We start from the raw sequence: 16618 nt of genomic DNA, 5'->3' as shown, positions 1-16618 counted from the left end.
AATTTTACATGTCATAAAATCTTTTATCCATAGCATTGTGGATTTTGAAATTTTTGGCCTCGCATGGGATTTTGGATGGAAGAGTTGTACATGTCGGCTTAATTCACTCTTTTGATAAAATCACTCATCCCTCTTGCAAAGACTCTCTCTGTTTCTTTTGGGGATTTCTTTATCCTCTGTCACCCACTCAATAAGTTCTACTTTAGTCTTCGGGTAGCATTACTCCACTCCTCTGGCCACAGTAGTTAATCAAGGGTGGACACGTGGCATAAACATAGCCAATAATGTTAACACTGTGAGGAATATTTCCCCTTTTTCCTAGATGTGCTAAACCAGAGCTGCTTCTATCAGGTCTCCCACCAGTTGGGAGGAAGACTGTCTGCAGTAGAGGGGAACGAGACCAAAGCAAAAAGAATCAGAGATGAAAAACATCTAAGAGAGATGAAAGATCGAGATATATGCGTGTATACACATACACTCTTAACTACATTGTTTAACTACAGTTAACCTCTGTCCAGCTCACCCCTGTATTTACCAGTTAGTGATCACGTAATACACCTTTCCTTTTTTTAATTGGTTGAACTATTTTGAGTGGAATTTCTTTCACTGCACCAAAAAACTTACAGTACACTGACTATCTCATTCACAACCTTCAGATTTCCTCTTAGATTTCACTTGTTCCTAGAAACCCCTATAAACTTAAATCTACAAGTTAGGTGTTCCTCTTTGTCTTCTATTTGTTCCCAGAGGATCATAATATTTGGGGCCCTATACTATAATGAATTATTTAATCACCTCTCTCCTCTCATTAGACAGTCAACCCCTTGAGGACAAGAATTGTTGCTTATCACTGTGTATCTCTGGAAGTTAGCACAAAACCCACAATGTCATAGGAACTGGGTCACATGTTGAATGAATAAATAAATAACTTATAGTTGTATCATTTAGTAGATGCCTTGTGCTAAATACCTGAGTAGAACCATGACTTTGGGTATCTGCTACGAGTTTTTGATCATCACCATTGCTAATACCTGAAAGTATTCTTTTTGTGTGCAATTATTAAATGTTATTTGTGGTTTTCAGGTAACAAAAGAAAGAACATAGCAGTTTCCAGATTTCTCTCTGGATGGGGCCTTAGGCCAAGGAAGGATATAGATCATATCCCCTAAGGAGAGTCTGTTTCCCTTACAATTCTTATGTCAGAGGATCTGTGAGCTAATTGCATTGTCAAAACAAGTCTTGGTGAGCTGGCTTAAACGACTGAAAGGCAGTCCTCATCTCTTTAAAGTGAGTGAAACTCATACACTTCATCCTCTCAGGTGGCTACAGCCACAGGTATTTGCTGCCTCCATTCTGTCATTATCCTGGTTTGTTCTGGTTGCTTACTACCTTTTCAACGTATATGATCTGTGAACCACTGAATGAACTACAAAACATGTCGTTTATAGAACTCTATCTATCAGAAATATTCCTACATTATGCAGCATCTCAGGTCAAGAATAATAATTTACTGAAAATGTGCCTCTATGATCTAAGCACAACATGAAATTTTTTGAAAAAGGTGAGTAGAGATTAGCCAGAAACAATTGCTAAATGCAAAAACCAATTCCTTTAAACTAAAACCCAAGAAAAGTATGAGTATGACTTATTAACAACTAAAATTAATATTTAACAATTATTCATAGAGGGGATTTATATGTTTTGTTATAATTGCCTATCCACAATTAAGAGAGAAACTAAATTTTGTCAGTGTTCTTTAACTTGAACACCAGCCTGAGAGTTAAACTTGGAACATTTATGCAGTTGTTGTGTGGACCTTGTTTGCTCTCAGAGCACTGAGGTCAGCATGAATAATCACATTAACAGGGCAGGCCTCTGCATCCTGTATGAAAGGTTGTTAATTAAAAAACAGATATTAGCACCAAGGGTTATCAGACACTTCAACAATGTCATTAAATATTATAGTATAATACCTGCTTTGGTTAATCCTTTAAAATTCCAAGAGTGGCCTAATTCCTGAAGACCCAAAATCCCTTCATTAAAGATTATTTTTTATAACTCTGGTCAGCTTGGAGAAAATGTAAATGACAAAGGAAAATAAAAGCGCCAATCCCAGTCTACTTTCTCCATTTTATCTTTCCATAAGCATAAATGTCACCTAAATATATCCTTACAACAAAGAAGAAAGGAACGATTGTGCAACTAACAAAGAGAAAAGGGAGTTCAAATTCCTTTATGAAACTTTTTCTTGATGATTCTAAGTATCTGCTTATGCTACTGGCAAAGCCATTATCATTTTCCCAAAGTTTTGCTGAATAAATGATATAGCATTGTATTCTAAACTGATAATTTTTGCACCTGTTGCACTATATGATGTAATTCTCTCATGGAAATGTTGTCAGTGAAACTTTGTCAAGTGACACCTAATTTAAGCTCATATGAGGAGACCACAAAGAAGAAATTTTAGAGAAGTCAAAGGCACAAAGGGCTCCTTGTTTTCCTTCAATTAACTTAAAAGGCCCACATGAGAACAAGTACTCAAATGGAAGATGAGTAACAGTGACTGAGGTGTTTATGAAGTAGGCATTTTATTAAATCCAGAACAACAGCACCCTGGCAGATATAATAGTTGGCACATTCCACCTGGTGCTTAGTATCAAGAAATTAAAAAGATAACATAAATATCCCTTTATTCACCATTTATGTGATTTAATTTTTTTTAATACTTATTATTTTTTAAGAGAAAGAGAGAGGGAGGCAGAGCGTGAGTGGGGGAGGGACAGGGAGAGAGGGACACACAGAATCCAAAGCAGGCTCCAGGCTCTGAGCTGTCAGCACTGAGTCCAAGGCGGGGCTCGAACCCATGGACCGCGAGATCATGACCTGAGCCCAAATCCAACGCCCAACCTACTGAGCCACCCAGGAACCCCTATTCATTGTTTATTTGTGACCATGGCCACTCCTATGTCTGATACTTCTGGGCAACATAGACTTCTCAAGTAGTTGGGAACCTAAGGAGCACTTTTTATGGCACCTTTAGCCTCCTTAAGATGTTTTCTTACCTCGGATTAATTTGTAGCAATTATGAACATGTAATTATACGTAAAGCTGTTCCAAAATATCTTAAGGTAGACCATTTATTGTAGAAATGCTATTGTATTCAATGTCACTGAATCACTTATGTAGTATTAATTGAGGGGCCACTATGGTTCATTCTACACTATGCTTTGGTAGAAAGGCATCACCTCATCCTTGCCTTCAAGGAAATTACAGTTGAGTTGTGCTGACTATATCAATCCACAAAAAATAATTAGAAAACCATATAGCACAGTGCATATTTATGTGCTTATACGTGTAAAAAGAGTAGCCAATATTCAGCAGAAAGAGATCAACCAGAATAAAATAATAGAATGTGATTAAAGAGTTTGTCTAAACCTTTCCTTTGAGATGTGATGCAATTAAGGAAGGTTTGCTTCATTGAGGAAGTGGGATTTGAATTAGACCTTAAAAATGATTAGATTGAAAAAATGCGATATTAGAAGAGATTTAACTGAATTAATTTATCTCACTTTTCCCAATTTTCTTTGTATGAAGACATACATAACCTGTTCAGCTTTTCTTTGTCAAATAATCCATAAATACATAAAGTATATGTGATTAACAATGCCTTTAATGCGAAAAGACAGCTTATTTTCTTAATCCAACGCTCGCTTTATGTAATTATTCTTTTTGCAAACTACTAGTTGGTTATATTAACACTCGAGTAATCTTGACAAGAAGTTGCTTTAAGCAGTTAAAGATCCAGATGCCGATCAGCATGCATTAAGTGATTCAGCTTAATTGGTTCCATCTAGATAAATTACTTACCTCAGTTCCTATCACAATTTCTTCCCTGGTAGAGTAGAATAGAAACTCATATAGCTTGTAGTGTTGAAATAAGCTGAAATACAAAATAAATGTGCAACTCTGATAAATTTATTTTAGGAAAGAAAGCAAATATGTAAGAGTATTTATGAAAGGGAAATTGTTCATATTGAGCAAGACATTAAATACTAACATGGAGAGAGCTACCTGTTTTATTCCAAATGAATTGTCCAGAAATGGTAAAAAACTAAAGATTTACTTTTTTGAGACGTTGACAGTATAACACAGTACTGAATATAAGATCAGTCAATTAATCTGTGATGAATGGATAGGTTTGGGATAAGGGAGCAATTAGATTGCTTCTGGGCTTTTCTTGGCTGGCAAATAATGCAGTGTCCCTAAATAACACCAAACTTCACATTATTTTTCATGTTTTGCTTTAAACTGGAGTCAGTTTCCTCTGGAATGAACGGACTGAAATCTATAATCTACGTCTGTATTATTTACTTCTCACATTCTCAAACTGATTCAAGATTAAATTAATCTCTGATAACACCTGAAAATGATGCAGCATGTACTGAAATCCATTTAGGAGTTGTCTGATTTTCCTGTAGAATATTTGTTCACACGTCAAAGAGAGGAATTAATATAAGAAAGGTAATTTCTTCAATTTTTACCCTAAAGAGCAGGTGGTCAGTGTCTAAAAACCATGAAGAGCTAAAGAATAGGAGCCTCTTAAAACAAGTATTTCTGGTAAGTTTAAAGATCTCAGCAATGTGTTATTGAGAGTTAAAAATTTTCTGAAGGGCTGATTTCTAATATCCTGTTTGTGATAATATTTGAATTTTTCTAAATCTTTTCCTGCTGGTTGGGAAAATTAATAGACTCATAATACAGCAAAATGCCCAAGAACAAAAAAATTGTCTTACTGGTTTCTCTTTCACTCTGGTGCCTTTTGCTATTCAAGAAAATTGATTTTAATATAACTTAGAAATTAACATTTGCAAAATGTAGCTACAGAGCATGTATAATAATGGCTTCTCCTGAATGCTGTAATGGATCAAAGTTTCAATTCATTTGAAATCAATGAAGAAATCCTCAGGCAGCTGGGTCTCTCTGAGTTATATCAGCAGTTGATTTCACTACTAACACAATCCATTAAAAAGTGATGGGTATGCAGACTCAGTCATGGTATTATTATTCTTTTTTTTTTTGAGGCGGGGTGGGGAGACCTCGTACATTCAAATTATTCCTCAACACTCAGAAAACTAACTTAGCTTTTGACATTACTTTGATTTGTTAGCTAGAAAATACATCAAGATTAGTGAAGTTTGATGATTCAATGAAGCAAAATAAATTCAAATTCTCCCTTCCTTACATTGCTTACCTAGAGAAAGCTTTAAGGTTAAAAATATTACACTGGCAATAACTGATTGAGTAGAAAAAATAAAGACTGTAGAGTATTTGGAAACAACTTGGCTTCTTCTTTGTGAATTAGTGTAAAATTTTTCTTCCATCTTATGTTACACAAAGAAGTTAATTCATAAATCTTCCTTCCTGCAATTTTATAATCTTTCAGCCTCACTCTCCTCATTGCATATAGGAATTAGATTGTCTCATGCCAAAGGGGAAATTCACTTCTCACAATGAAAATAAAATGCATGACTTGGATGCAGTGGTCAAAGAAGCGAGCTGGGGCAAGACCAGGACTAGGGTAAGATAGATGAGAGGAGGAAGGCACCTAACGAGGCACTTTTCAGGGGTGGGTCAAGTTGCCTCCATTGCTTCGCTCTGGTCCCCATCTTGGTTGGGGTCTGTAACTTTACCAGGGAACTATTAGGTAACTTCCTCTGGGAGTGAAGTGACACCTCTGTTATGGGAATACATTTCCTCCCTCTTCCTTTGGAAGGAAGACTTCCAGCTGACTCAAGCCCCTAGACTATTTTGTCAAATACCTTGTCATAGTTCTAAATCAAAGGGAGAATCCTAAGAAATAAAATGGGTCAAGACATCTGGGCTCACTGCCAGGAAGTATACCCTGTTGTGCACAGAGGGGCAGTGTTGATTTTCTTATATTGAGTAAATGCCTATGCACATTACCTTCACCTAATTTCCAAGGAATAGGTAGAATACACAATGACAGAAGTGTAGTGGGACCAGATATATCTAAGTGATGTCTTATATTAAAAAGCTGCAGTAGCATTTATATGTATATGTATATGCATATGCATATGTATATGTATATCATATGTATATGATGGAATATACAATTTATATTCTATTAACAGTATCAAACAAAATTCCAATTTTATTGCTAGTTAAGTTTCACGTGGTATGGGTCATGTTCTAAAAACTACTCTTCCTGAATTGACGAGGGCTTACATTGGTTGAGTAAATTTAATATCAGATTAAATTGAAACATGCTTACACTATATAAAACTTATAATATGAGTTAGCTTCATATTTATGAAACTTCTTTGTAGTCATTAAAATGAAAAATATTATATGGTTTAATTGCCATTAAATGTATATATGTGGACCTATGAGGCATTCTAAATAGGTATTGTAAAAAAGCACATTTCTTTTTATACAACTTCAGTACCAATTCTAGATATCCTACTAACTGATATTTTATTTTCTGTAAAAGGTGCATTTAAAATGTATAAGTTCCTTGGGCAGAAGACATGAATAGACACTTTTCCAAAGAAGACACCCAGATGGCTAATAGATACAAAAAAGATGCTCAACATCACTTGTCATCAGGGAAATACAAATCAAAACCATGATGAGATACCACCTCACACCTGTCAGAATGGCTAAAATTAACAACACAAGAAACAACAGGTGTTGGCGAGGATGCAGAGAAAGGGGAATCCTCTTGTACTGTTGGTGGAAATGCAAATTGGTATAGCCACTCTGGAGAACAGTATGGAGGTTCCCCAAAAAACTAAAAATAGAACTACTCTACAATCCAGGAGTTGCACCACTAGGCATTTACTCAAAGGATACAAAAATAAAGATTTGAAGAGGTAGTGTACCCCAGTGTTTATAGCAGCTTTAACAACAAGACCCAAACTATTGAGAGAGCCCAAATGTCCATCAACTGCTGATTGGATAAAGAAGATGTATATATGTACAATGGAATATTACCCAGCCAACAAAAAGAATGAAATCTTGCCATTTGCAGTGATACGGATGGACCTAAGTGTATTATGCTAAGCAAAATAAGTCAGTCAGAGAAGACAGATACCATACGATTTCACTCGTATGTGGAATTTAAGAAACAAAACAGATGAACATATGGATAGAGAGGAAAAAGAGGAGAGAGGAAAACAAACCACAAGAAACTCTTAAACACTGAGAACAAACTGAGGGTTGATGGAGGAAAGTGGGTGGAAGATGAGCTAAATGGGTGATGGGTATTAAGGAGGGCATTTACTGGAATGAGCACTGGGTGTTGTATGTAAGTGATGAATTACTGGAATCTACTCCTGAAACCAATATTGCACTGTATGTTAACCAAAATTTGAATAAAAAATTTAAAAGTGTATAATTTATTTGAAATCACAATATGAAGATTTAATGTCATCAAAGTTCTGATTTGCTTCACGTGACCAATCTCTCAAACATTTTATGGTTGTTGTTGTTGTTTTTAGAAATGAGAATAGAAATTTTTGGTAAGTAAAGTTACTCTGGTTAGCATTTAATGATGACTAACACTGACATCCCTTCCTAACTTAATTTTCTGAAATGAAATGTCAAGTAATAGACTCATGAGCATCCTTCGATTAAAGAGAAAAGAGGTGCAATCTTGCACCATCTAGAAGATGTCAGTAGGGCACCTGCATAGAGTTGTGCTGCTATGGTTAGCTATCAGTCCTGGTGCCCGTCATAAACCCCCTGGGCTTAGAGCTCAGATGTAAAAATGTGTTCTTCAAAGAGAAACCTGGCAGTTTCAAATAGATAAAGAAGAGAAAGAAGGTTGCTATACAAATATGCAGAAAATTCCCCTCACCTAGGGTTTACCAAACTCTGATGGGCAAAAAGACCTTGGGGAGCAAGGTTTCCAGTTCTGGATTTCCATTCCCTTCCTGCCTCCAACACAGGGACCTTGCTTTACTCTAATTGATTTGAAGGGTACTGCAGCTCTCAGCGAGAGACATTAGGAGGTATATATTTTACATTAAGAAATCAAATTATATCCAATGCTATTATATAAAAACATTTTATATCATATTCTATTATTAATTCATGCCAGAAACCAGCATATAAACCTTATCATATTAAACACATTAATATTTAAAAAGCTTCCAGACTACAGCCAGGATCCTTGCCAAGCAAATCATGAGCATGTCTAGGACATCATGCAGCACCCTTTATTTTGGAATTTTAAAATTTAAAATTGGAAAACACTGCAGTGTATAGTGTTGGAGGAAAAAAGATATTCTGCAGAAGCTTTTAGTTAGGCAAAAGACAGATTTTTTACCAACTCTTGTTTAAATATTTGCAAACTCTCAAAATGTCCTTTGGGAAAGATGCATGCCTCTAATGCAGACCTTGTGACAGATTATATAAAAGGCCAATTTCTTAGTTCACCACTGAAGAATCACTGTAATAAAAATATTTCCCCTCAATTCACCATAATTTCCTAAGCACAGAGAAAAACTTAATGAGTTTAATTGGTTAATACTACAAAGTATTTCAGGGCACATAATAAATTTGAGGAAGCATGGATATATACCTCTCTAACTTCTAGCACAAAAAATTTCAAATAAATGTTTAAATGGAAATTAATGTTGTTCTAAAATGTAAAATTTTGATGTCAAGGCCCACTACCTAAAATATAAAGTCCATTGTAATCAAGTTGGATTAATGTGAAAGAATAAATGTATTAATAAAATGTTATTAATTAAAGATTAAGAGAAAAAATAAATTTTTGTATCATTTATTATAATTCTACATGAAAAAAAATAATTCTACATGAACTTATACTTTTTAAACACAAACCTTTTTTTAAGAATGCAAGATTAGCCAAAAATTCAATGTTCTGAATTTTATTTATTGGATTAAAGATTTTAATATTATCTCATTATTGGCTGGGCTTATTATAGCATAAATACTGTGAATGTCTAAAAATTGAATTGGTTTCTATTTAGTAGACATTTTATAAAATAAAATGAAATGAAAAATAAATGCTACTGAAAGAAAAATCCATACCTGATTTTTAAGTAATCGATGATAGCATTGGCTTGTTTTATATTAAAAAAACTCCATTCTTCATTTTTCTGTGAATGGGGTGGTCCTATTTCAGCCATAACTTCTCCAAGCCATTTTATGCTGTCTTCTAAGGACATATGCAGTGCTGAAATAAAACCCAGAGACTCTTAAGCATTATTTTGATAGATGTTTTGGGAACAAAATAATTCAAGATGTCCTTAACGTCCAAATATTTACTTTTCCAATATTGGTAAGGCCAATGCTAATAGCAATGTTGTTTTTTAATGATATGTTAGTAATTACATTTTTGTAAAAGAACAGCAACTGACACATCCAACAATAATAAATTACTGTCATGCTATACAATTGTCTAAAGATTTTGTTTCCATTTTAAGATGCACAAATAATTTAAAATCTACCTAAGATAACTTTAAAATGGAAAATATACTTTTTAAATGATCTTAGAATAAAGGAAAATATGGAAATGACACAATGGTGGTTTGAATTAGCTGCTAAGGAACACCTACGTGGTGGATTCAGTTACTGTAGACAGGAGAGCTGAACTCAGAGCTGAAAATGTAGATTAACAGAGTCAACCAACACTTGGCTTTGGCTGATTGTTACCACGTGGCAATTTGGGACTGAAGATTTTCATTAGATGCCAGAAATATGTATTTTTATGGAAAACATCAAGATATTTTTTTTCTCCAAGATACAGACTTATAACTTATGTAAGCTGTTTCTCAAATGCATGCCTGGTGGTGGTGGTGAGAGCCAGATGACAGCACAGAGCGAGGCTGACACCACTTTGCCACCATCACCAAAAATAAACAAGTCAATGGTTATGGTCTATTCTCCTGCAACTAAAAACAAACAAGAAAGAATAGTATCTTTTATGGCATGTGTCAAGTTGAAAAAGGAGTAGATAAATGTCAAAAGCCTTAGACTCAACATTTACAGTGTCTATAACACAAATATGAACTTCCATCTTCGTTTCCTATTTAATTATGCTCATTTTTATTTGTGGCAGGCAAAATATTATTTCCATCACACACACACACACACACTGACAAGTGATGAGTGTATGGACATGAGACTGAAGAGACTGAGGTGGGGAGTTGAAAATCTCTGGCAAAGATGAGATTGGAGCAGCTGCTTGGGTTGGGGGAGGTGTTAGCTGGGGGCCTGGATGAAGGCTCTGGGGAGCACTGTGCTGCTCAATGTGAGCCCCACCCTCCCGGACCCAACCTCTATCTCTCTTAGGAAACCAGCAGTAAACTTTCTACTTCTTGCTAATGGAGTGCATCTTTCAGGGAGGTCGGAGTGGGTAATGCAGAGGATTTATGAGAACATAAGCAGATTGTTGGACCCAGCCACTTCTGGTAACACAGCTACTCTTTCACTCTGGGATGTGTTATGCCCTCAAATTACTGATCAAATAACAGTAAAATGATTAAAAATCTTAGGAAGACATGATGAACACTAACTTGCAATTTGTTTAGTCTAGATTCTTTTCTACCTGTGGGAATGAGAATGAAGCAAAAAACTGTGTAACAATTAAAATCTGGTTTGACGAATGACAATTGGTCCATTTCTCATAGCGCCCCTTCAGATTTTCTTTTATACATGTTAGACACACAAGTTATTGCTGGATAACTGGGCTTTACTGTATCATTCTAAGGGAAGCTCAGTTATTATTGTACATTTCTTTTCCTATGATAAACTTGAAACTGTTTGGGGATAACTTCAGAAATGAAAAATTTGTTGGATAAAAGCAATTCAAAAATGAATGGATTAAAAATCTGAATCATTTAATTACTAAAATGGTATTAATTAGAGATGCTGGAGGAAAAAGTAATTCTTAGATGATTATAATTCTAGATGTAATTACGTGAATCAAGCACAAAAATACATTTATATGACTATTTTCTTATGTTGAAATATAATTGACACTTTAAAACTGTTTTCTATGTCTAATGTCTTTCTATAGATAATGGCTTTAAAAATTAGGAAAGTTATCACTTCACTCATCTAACTGAAATATTTGCTTTTAAAAATCATATTTAGTGATATTATTAAAATATGAAAGATTAAACCATTCAAATAGTAAGGGCTATTAGAAATAAAAGTTATTCTTTGAAAATTTAGGATAATGAACGAACACGCTAGAATAATTAGTTGGAAGACGTAAGATGGTACCTTATAACTGCCACTTACTAGCTAGGTGATCTAAGTTTCATTTCCTAAATCTGTAAACGAACATAAGACTAACTTTCAAAATGATGGTGCTGTTGTGAGGAAGGCATGCATGTTAAACTCTTGGTAAACTGAAATATGTACACTACTATATTACATGTATATAGAGCTTTCTAGAGTCAGCTCAAAGCTGGCACATTTGATGTAGCAGTAGGAAGGATGAATTCTCAGTCACTGGGGTTGATGCTTGTGACCTTAAGGAGTTATTTAATCTTTCTAAATCTCATTTATTTTTCTCATTTTTAAAATGGGGAGAATAATGGAACTATTTCAAGGTTGTGTGTGAATTAATTAGACAGTATTTGGAAAGCAAATGCACTGACTGGCACAAGATAATCCTACACAAATGTTACCTATTATTATCATTCCTATTTAGGGGGAAATAATTAAACTTCATGGAACAAAAAAAGTATTCTGTGGCTATGTGCTAATATTCATGTTATATAGAGGAGAATCAATCTAGGCCCATCAACCTGGACAGGGGTCAAATATCCAGTCTAATACTCAACAGCTTGTCCTTGGTCAGACCCTGGAAAAACTAGAGCCCAAAATGTATATTGTTAAGACAATCCTATGTTGCATTATCTTTTAGTTTTGATCCAATGTGATTCCAGGTGAGTTGTCTGCAGAATGCCTTGTGGATAATGCAGCACAAACTTGAGACAAGGAACAGATCAGAAACTGAGTCAGTAGAAAATGCAGGTCCTACGCTAGAATTTTATTAACGGTCAACCACGCTGCAGCCAACAGCCTAGACATGTTCTACAGTGCTTTTTCTGTTAAGATGTTGCTGGATGCAAATGTTCACTGTGTGCTCAGGACTCTACCTCCTCTGAGTCCAAGTATAAACAGACTACCTCTTTCTCTGACACACTTACCTATGATTATATTCTTTCATGATGATAACTATAACCTTCTTACGTTTAAAGGTTTGAGGGAATTTTTTTTCCTGCCCAAAGGGAAAACTAGATCCCTTGCTTTTTTTCTGGTTAGATTTTACATATGTACTTTCACGCTCTCCTAGTTTATGAGTAGTTGCATGGGTCCTGCTCAAGTTTTTAAAACTCATTTTTGAACTGATATCAACAATATAAAATTTCACATAAAAGAAATATTTTTGAGTCATTTGTAAGTTACAGAAAAAAATAAAATGGAAATATCTTGTCAAATTTGGAATGTGAAGATTCATGAAAATGTTTTACTTTCCTTTATTCTGTTTCTAGATTGTGAACATTAAGCTAAGAGGTTGCAAACCATAGGACTGTTCACGTCATGTATTCTTTTTTTTTTTTTTACCATAAGTCTGTCTGACTTATTTCAATTTTTGCATAGGTGATATATTCACATGGTTCAAAAAACATAGGTGAATGTATATTGTGAAAAGGCTTCCTCACCTTTGTTGCCCACACGTCCACTTCCCACATCCTTCCCTACAGAAAAAATTCCCCAGTGCTATTGAGAAATAATTGACATATATCACTGTGTAAGTTTAGGGCACACAGCAAGATGGTTTGATTTATTGTTCAGTGGTTACTGCAATAGATTTAGGTAACATCCATCTTCTCATATAGACACAATAGAGAGAAAAGAAGACAAAGGAAAAAAATTCTTGTGATGAGAACTCTTAGGATTTACTCTCTTAACAACTTTCTTGTATATCACACCTGGTAACTGTCATCAGCATGTTGTTCATTACATCCCTAGTACTTATTTATCTTGTATGTGGAAGTCTGTAGCTTGACCACCTTCCACATTCTGGTATCCACAATTTCTATGGGTTTGGTGTTTTGTTTCTTTGTTCTTGTTTTAAATTCCACATGTAAGTGCAATTGTACAGTATAAGTCTCTCTGTCTGATTTATTTCATTTAGCATACGCCTTCAAGTTTCATCCATGTTGTCACAAATGGTGAGATTTGTTTCTTTAGGGTGAATAACAATGTTCCATGGTTATGTATATATACTACAACTTCTTTATCCATTCGCCCATAGATGGACACTTAGGTTGTTTCCATATCTTGGCGATTGTAAATAATACTGCTATGAACATGGGGGTGCAGATATCTTCTTGAGTTAATGTTTTTGTTTCACTTGGATATATTCCCGGAAGTGGGGTTGCCAGATCATATGGTTGTTCTATTTTTAATGTTTTGAGGAAACTTCATACTGCTGATTATTTATATAAATCATTAATTTCTATCAGTATAGATTGGTGGATGTTAATTTTGTACTTTGTATTATAATTCAATACTATCATGCTATTTTGTTCATATTGTTCCAACTTTGGACATTGGAAACCTTTCAGTTGGCTTCTCTATTTCATTGACACACCAACCATCATTTTGATTTTTGAGCATTTACTCTTGGCCACTACAATATGCCCCCAGGCTCATCTTTTATGTTCCCTGCTCCAGGTCTACAGTAAGCCTTCTCTCCTTTTCTTGGAGAATTAAATTATAAACCAAGACCTGGTTCCTGGGTATGCTCATTACTACTGGGATGCTGTCGCTTCTAGGCCTTCTCTGCAGACAGAGCTAAGAAGTATATGTACATACACTTAACTCTACAAATATATGTGTATCTACATTAAGTTAAGTGAGTTCATGCTGATTTATCTCCAGGTGATATTTCTCATTTTTTGCTTTTACAAACATGACTGAAACTAACGACTTTACTTACATGTATGTAAGTAAATATGTAGGATGAATTCACAAAAGTGGAATTGCTAGGTCAAAGGGGACAATACATTAGTGAATTTGATAGACAGCTGCTAACCTAAACTCCTCAGGAGGGTTTTAAATACATATTTCCATTAGCAATATAGGATAGTACCTATTTTCTTATAGCTTTGACAGCTGAAAATGCTACCAAAATTTTAAAGTTTTGTCAATCTGACATATGACATTTCTGTGTAGTTTTAATTAGCATTTTCCTTATTATCTTTAATGCTAAACTTTTCATTTAAGAATCACTTGTACTTATTTAGTCATATCCTTGGCTTACTCTTCTATTGAAGTATTGGTCTTTTTCTCCTTACTTTTTCATGCTTTTTTTTTTTTATATTATAGAACTTAATTGTTTGCTGGTGTCTGAGATACAATAATCTCCCTAGTTTCTTATTCTTTTTTTGATTTTTCTCTTGGTATTTTTTCTTTGTAGACTTTTGGTTTTTATATATCAACTTTAATTATCTTTGTCTTTATGGCTTTGGAATTTTGAGGCATAGTTTTAAAGGTCTTCCCCATCCAAGGTTATAAGGAATTTATCCATGTTTTCCTCCAACATTTTTACAGTTCCATTTATTTTACATTTACATTAAGTAAAAAAAGTGATCCACTTGTAATATACCATGGTTTATGGAAATACAGAGGGTTGGATCCAATTCTATTTTTTCTAGATGGACACAGTATTATTTACTAAATAGTACATCTTTTCACCATGGATATTTCAGATGTCATTTTATAAAATACTGAATTTCAATGCTTGGGTCTATTTCTAAACTTTCCATTGTGTTCTATTGGTCTGTCTCTTTAGTCATTAACCACTGTGTTCAAATATTTGAGATATTATAACACTACACTACTATTCTAATCCCAAGATAGGCTATAGTTTATTATACTTTTTATTTTTTTAAGTTTATTTATTTTGAGAGAAAGAGATAGTGCATGTGCACAAGAAGAGGAGGGGAGAGAAGAGAAAGAGGCAGAAAGAGAGGGAGGAGAGAGAAACCCAAGCAGGCTCCACACTGCCAGTGCAGAGCCTGATGCTGTGCTTGAACTCATGAGATGTGAGATCATGACCTGAGCCAAAATCAAGAGTCGGACACTTAACCAACTGAGCCACTCAGGAACCCCTACACTTTTTAAAGACAATTTGTATTTGCTTATTTTCTATATTTTTGTTAGAATTACCTTGCCTAGTAAGCCACCTCTAGGCAAAAACATCAACAAAAAACTTGGTAATTTTATTGCGATACTATTATTATACATTAACTTAGTGAGATTTAGCATTTTTTTTTTGATGTGGAGTATTTCCATGAATATTGTCAAGTTCTTCCAAATGTTGAAAACTTCCTTGTGACCTTTAAAAGTTCTCTGAAGTTTTTTTCATATAGAACTTGTACATTTCTTTTTAAAGTTTATTCTTAAAAAGTTTGTCTTTTTTGTTAGAGCATATGTTTTTTTCTTCCATTAAATCTTTGTTTTTATACATAAGTATATATTTTTAAAATTATTATTAGATTTCCTTAACTTTTACTTAATGTTCTTTTTCTGTTTGAAGAGCCCATCTAGGATACCACATTACATTTTGGAGTCATGTCTCCTGAGGTTTCCCTAGAGTGATAATTTCTCAATCTTTTCTTTTTTTCAATAGCCTTATTAGTTTGAGGAGTACTGGTCAGATAGTTTGTACAATGTTCCTCAGTTTGGGTTTGTCCAGTGTTTTCCTCATGGTTGACAGGACTTATGGGTTTTGACAGCTTTGCCTATTTTTAATAGGATTGTTTTCTTATTGTTGTTTTGAGAGTTTTTACATGTTATAGAAACAAGTCTTTTGTCAAATACCTGATTTGCAGATTTTTTTTCTCTCTGTAGCTTTTCCTTCCTTTAAGAGTGACTTTAATAAAAGAAAAGATTTAAAATTTGGTGAAATCTAATTTATAATTTTTTTCCTGTATGGGTCATGTTTTGGGGGTCATGGGTAAGAACTCTGTAAAACACCAGGCCATGAATATTTTCTTCAAATTTTTTTCCAAAAAATCCAATTAGAGCTAAGTGTATCAAGTAAAGGGTTTAGGCTGATGTGTATTTTTTTTTTAGCATAGGTGTTCCAATATTTGTTGAAAAGATTGCCCTGTTCCGTTGAATTGCTTTTGCATATTTACCAAAAAAATCAGATGACCTTTTTTGTGTCAGTGTATTTCGGCATTCTGTCTTCTGTTCCTTCTGTGTGTCGTCTTCACTAATTCAACATTGACTTTATTTTTTTAACTTTACAATAAGTCTTAAAATTGGGTAGTATGATTTATGCAGCTTTATGCTTATTTTTCAAAGGTGCTTTAGCTATTCTGAGTCCTTAGCCATTCCATGTAAATTTAAAAATCAGCTTGGTATATCTAGAAAAAAATCCTGCTGGGATTTGGATTGATACTGCATTAAATGTACAGATCAATTTGGGAAGAAGTGACATCGTTACCATGTAGAAACTTCTAATCCAACAACACTGTATGTTTTCCATTTATTTGGGTTTTCTTTTCTTTGATCATCATTTTGTAGTTTATAG

General features: G+C 34.3%; 1 protein-coding gene and 1 long non-coding RNA gene across 6 annotated transcripts in view; one reads left to right on the top strand and one right to left on the bottom strand.

The window, feature by feature from the left end:
- CABCOCO1 (ciliary associated calcium binding coiled-coil 1) overlaps positions 1–16618 on the bottom strand; it is a 118369-nt gene that overhangs the window by 79445 nt on the left and 22306 nt on the right. For all 5 annotated transcript variants that reach the window (XR_008292414.1, XM_027062082.2, XM_053207908.1 and 2 more), the window contains 2 exons: positions 9082–9226; positions 3868–3940 (listed from right to left, as the gene is read on the bottom strand). Coding sequence is in view for 4 of the 5 variants with exons in the window: in XM_027062082.2 (XP_026917883.1) it covers positions 3868–3940; positions 9082–9226 (218 nt within the window). In the remaining variant the exon portion in view is untranslated. The remainder of the gene's footprint in view (positions 1–3867; positions 3941–9081; positions 9227–16618) is intronic.
- LOC128312729 (uncharacterized) overlaps positions 1–16618 on the top strand; it is a 98473-nt gene that overhangs the window by 73739 nt on the left and 8116 nt on the right. The window lies entirely within an intron of this gene.

This window comes from Acinonyx jubatus, chromosome D2, assembly GCF_027475565.1.
Source record: "Acinonyx jubatus isolate Ajub_Pintada_27869175 chromosome D2, VMU_Ajub_asm_v1.0, whole genome shotgun sequence".
NCBI lineage: Eukaryota > Metazoa > Chordata > Mammalia > Carnivora > Felidae > Acinonyx > Acinonyx jubatus.
Note: the sequence above shows the minus strand (reverse complement) of the source record. Positions and strands in the feature narration are given on the sequence as shown.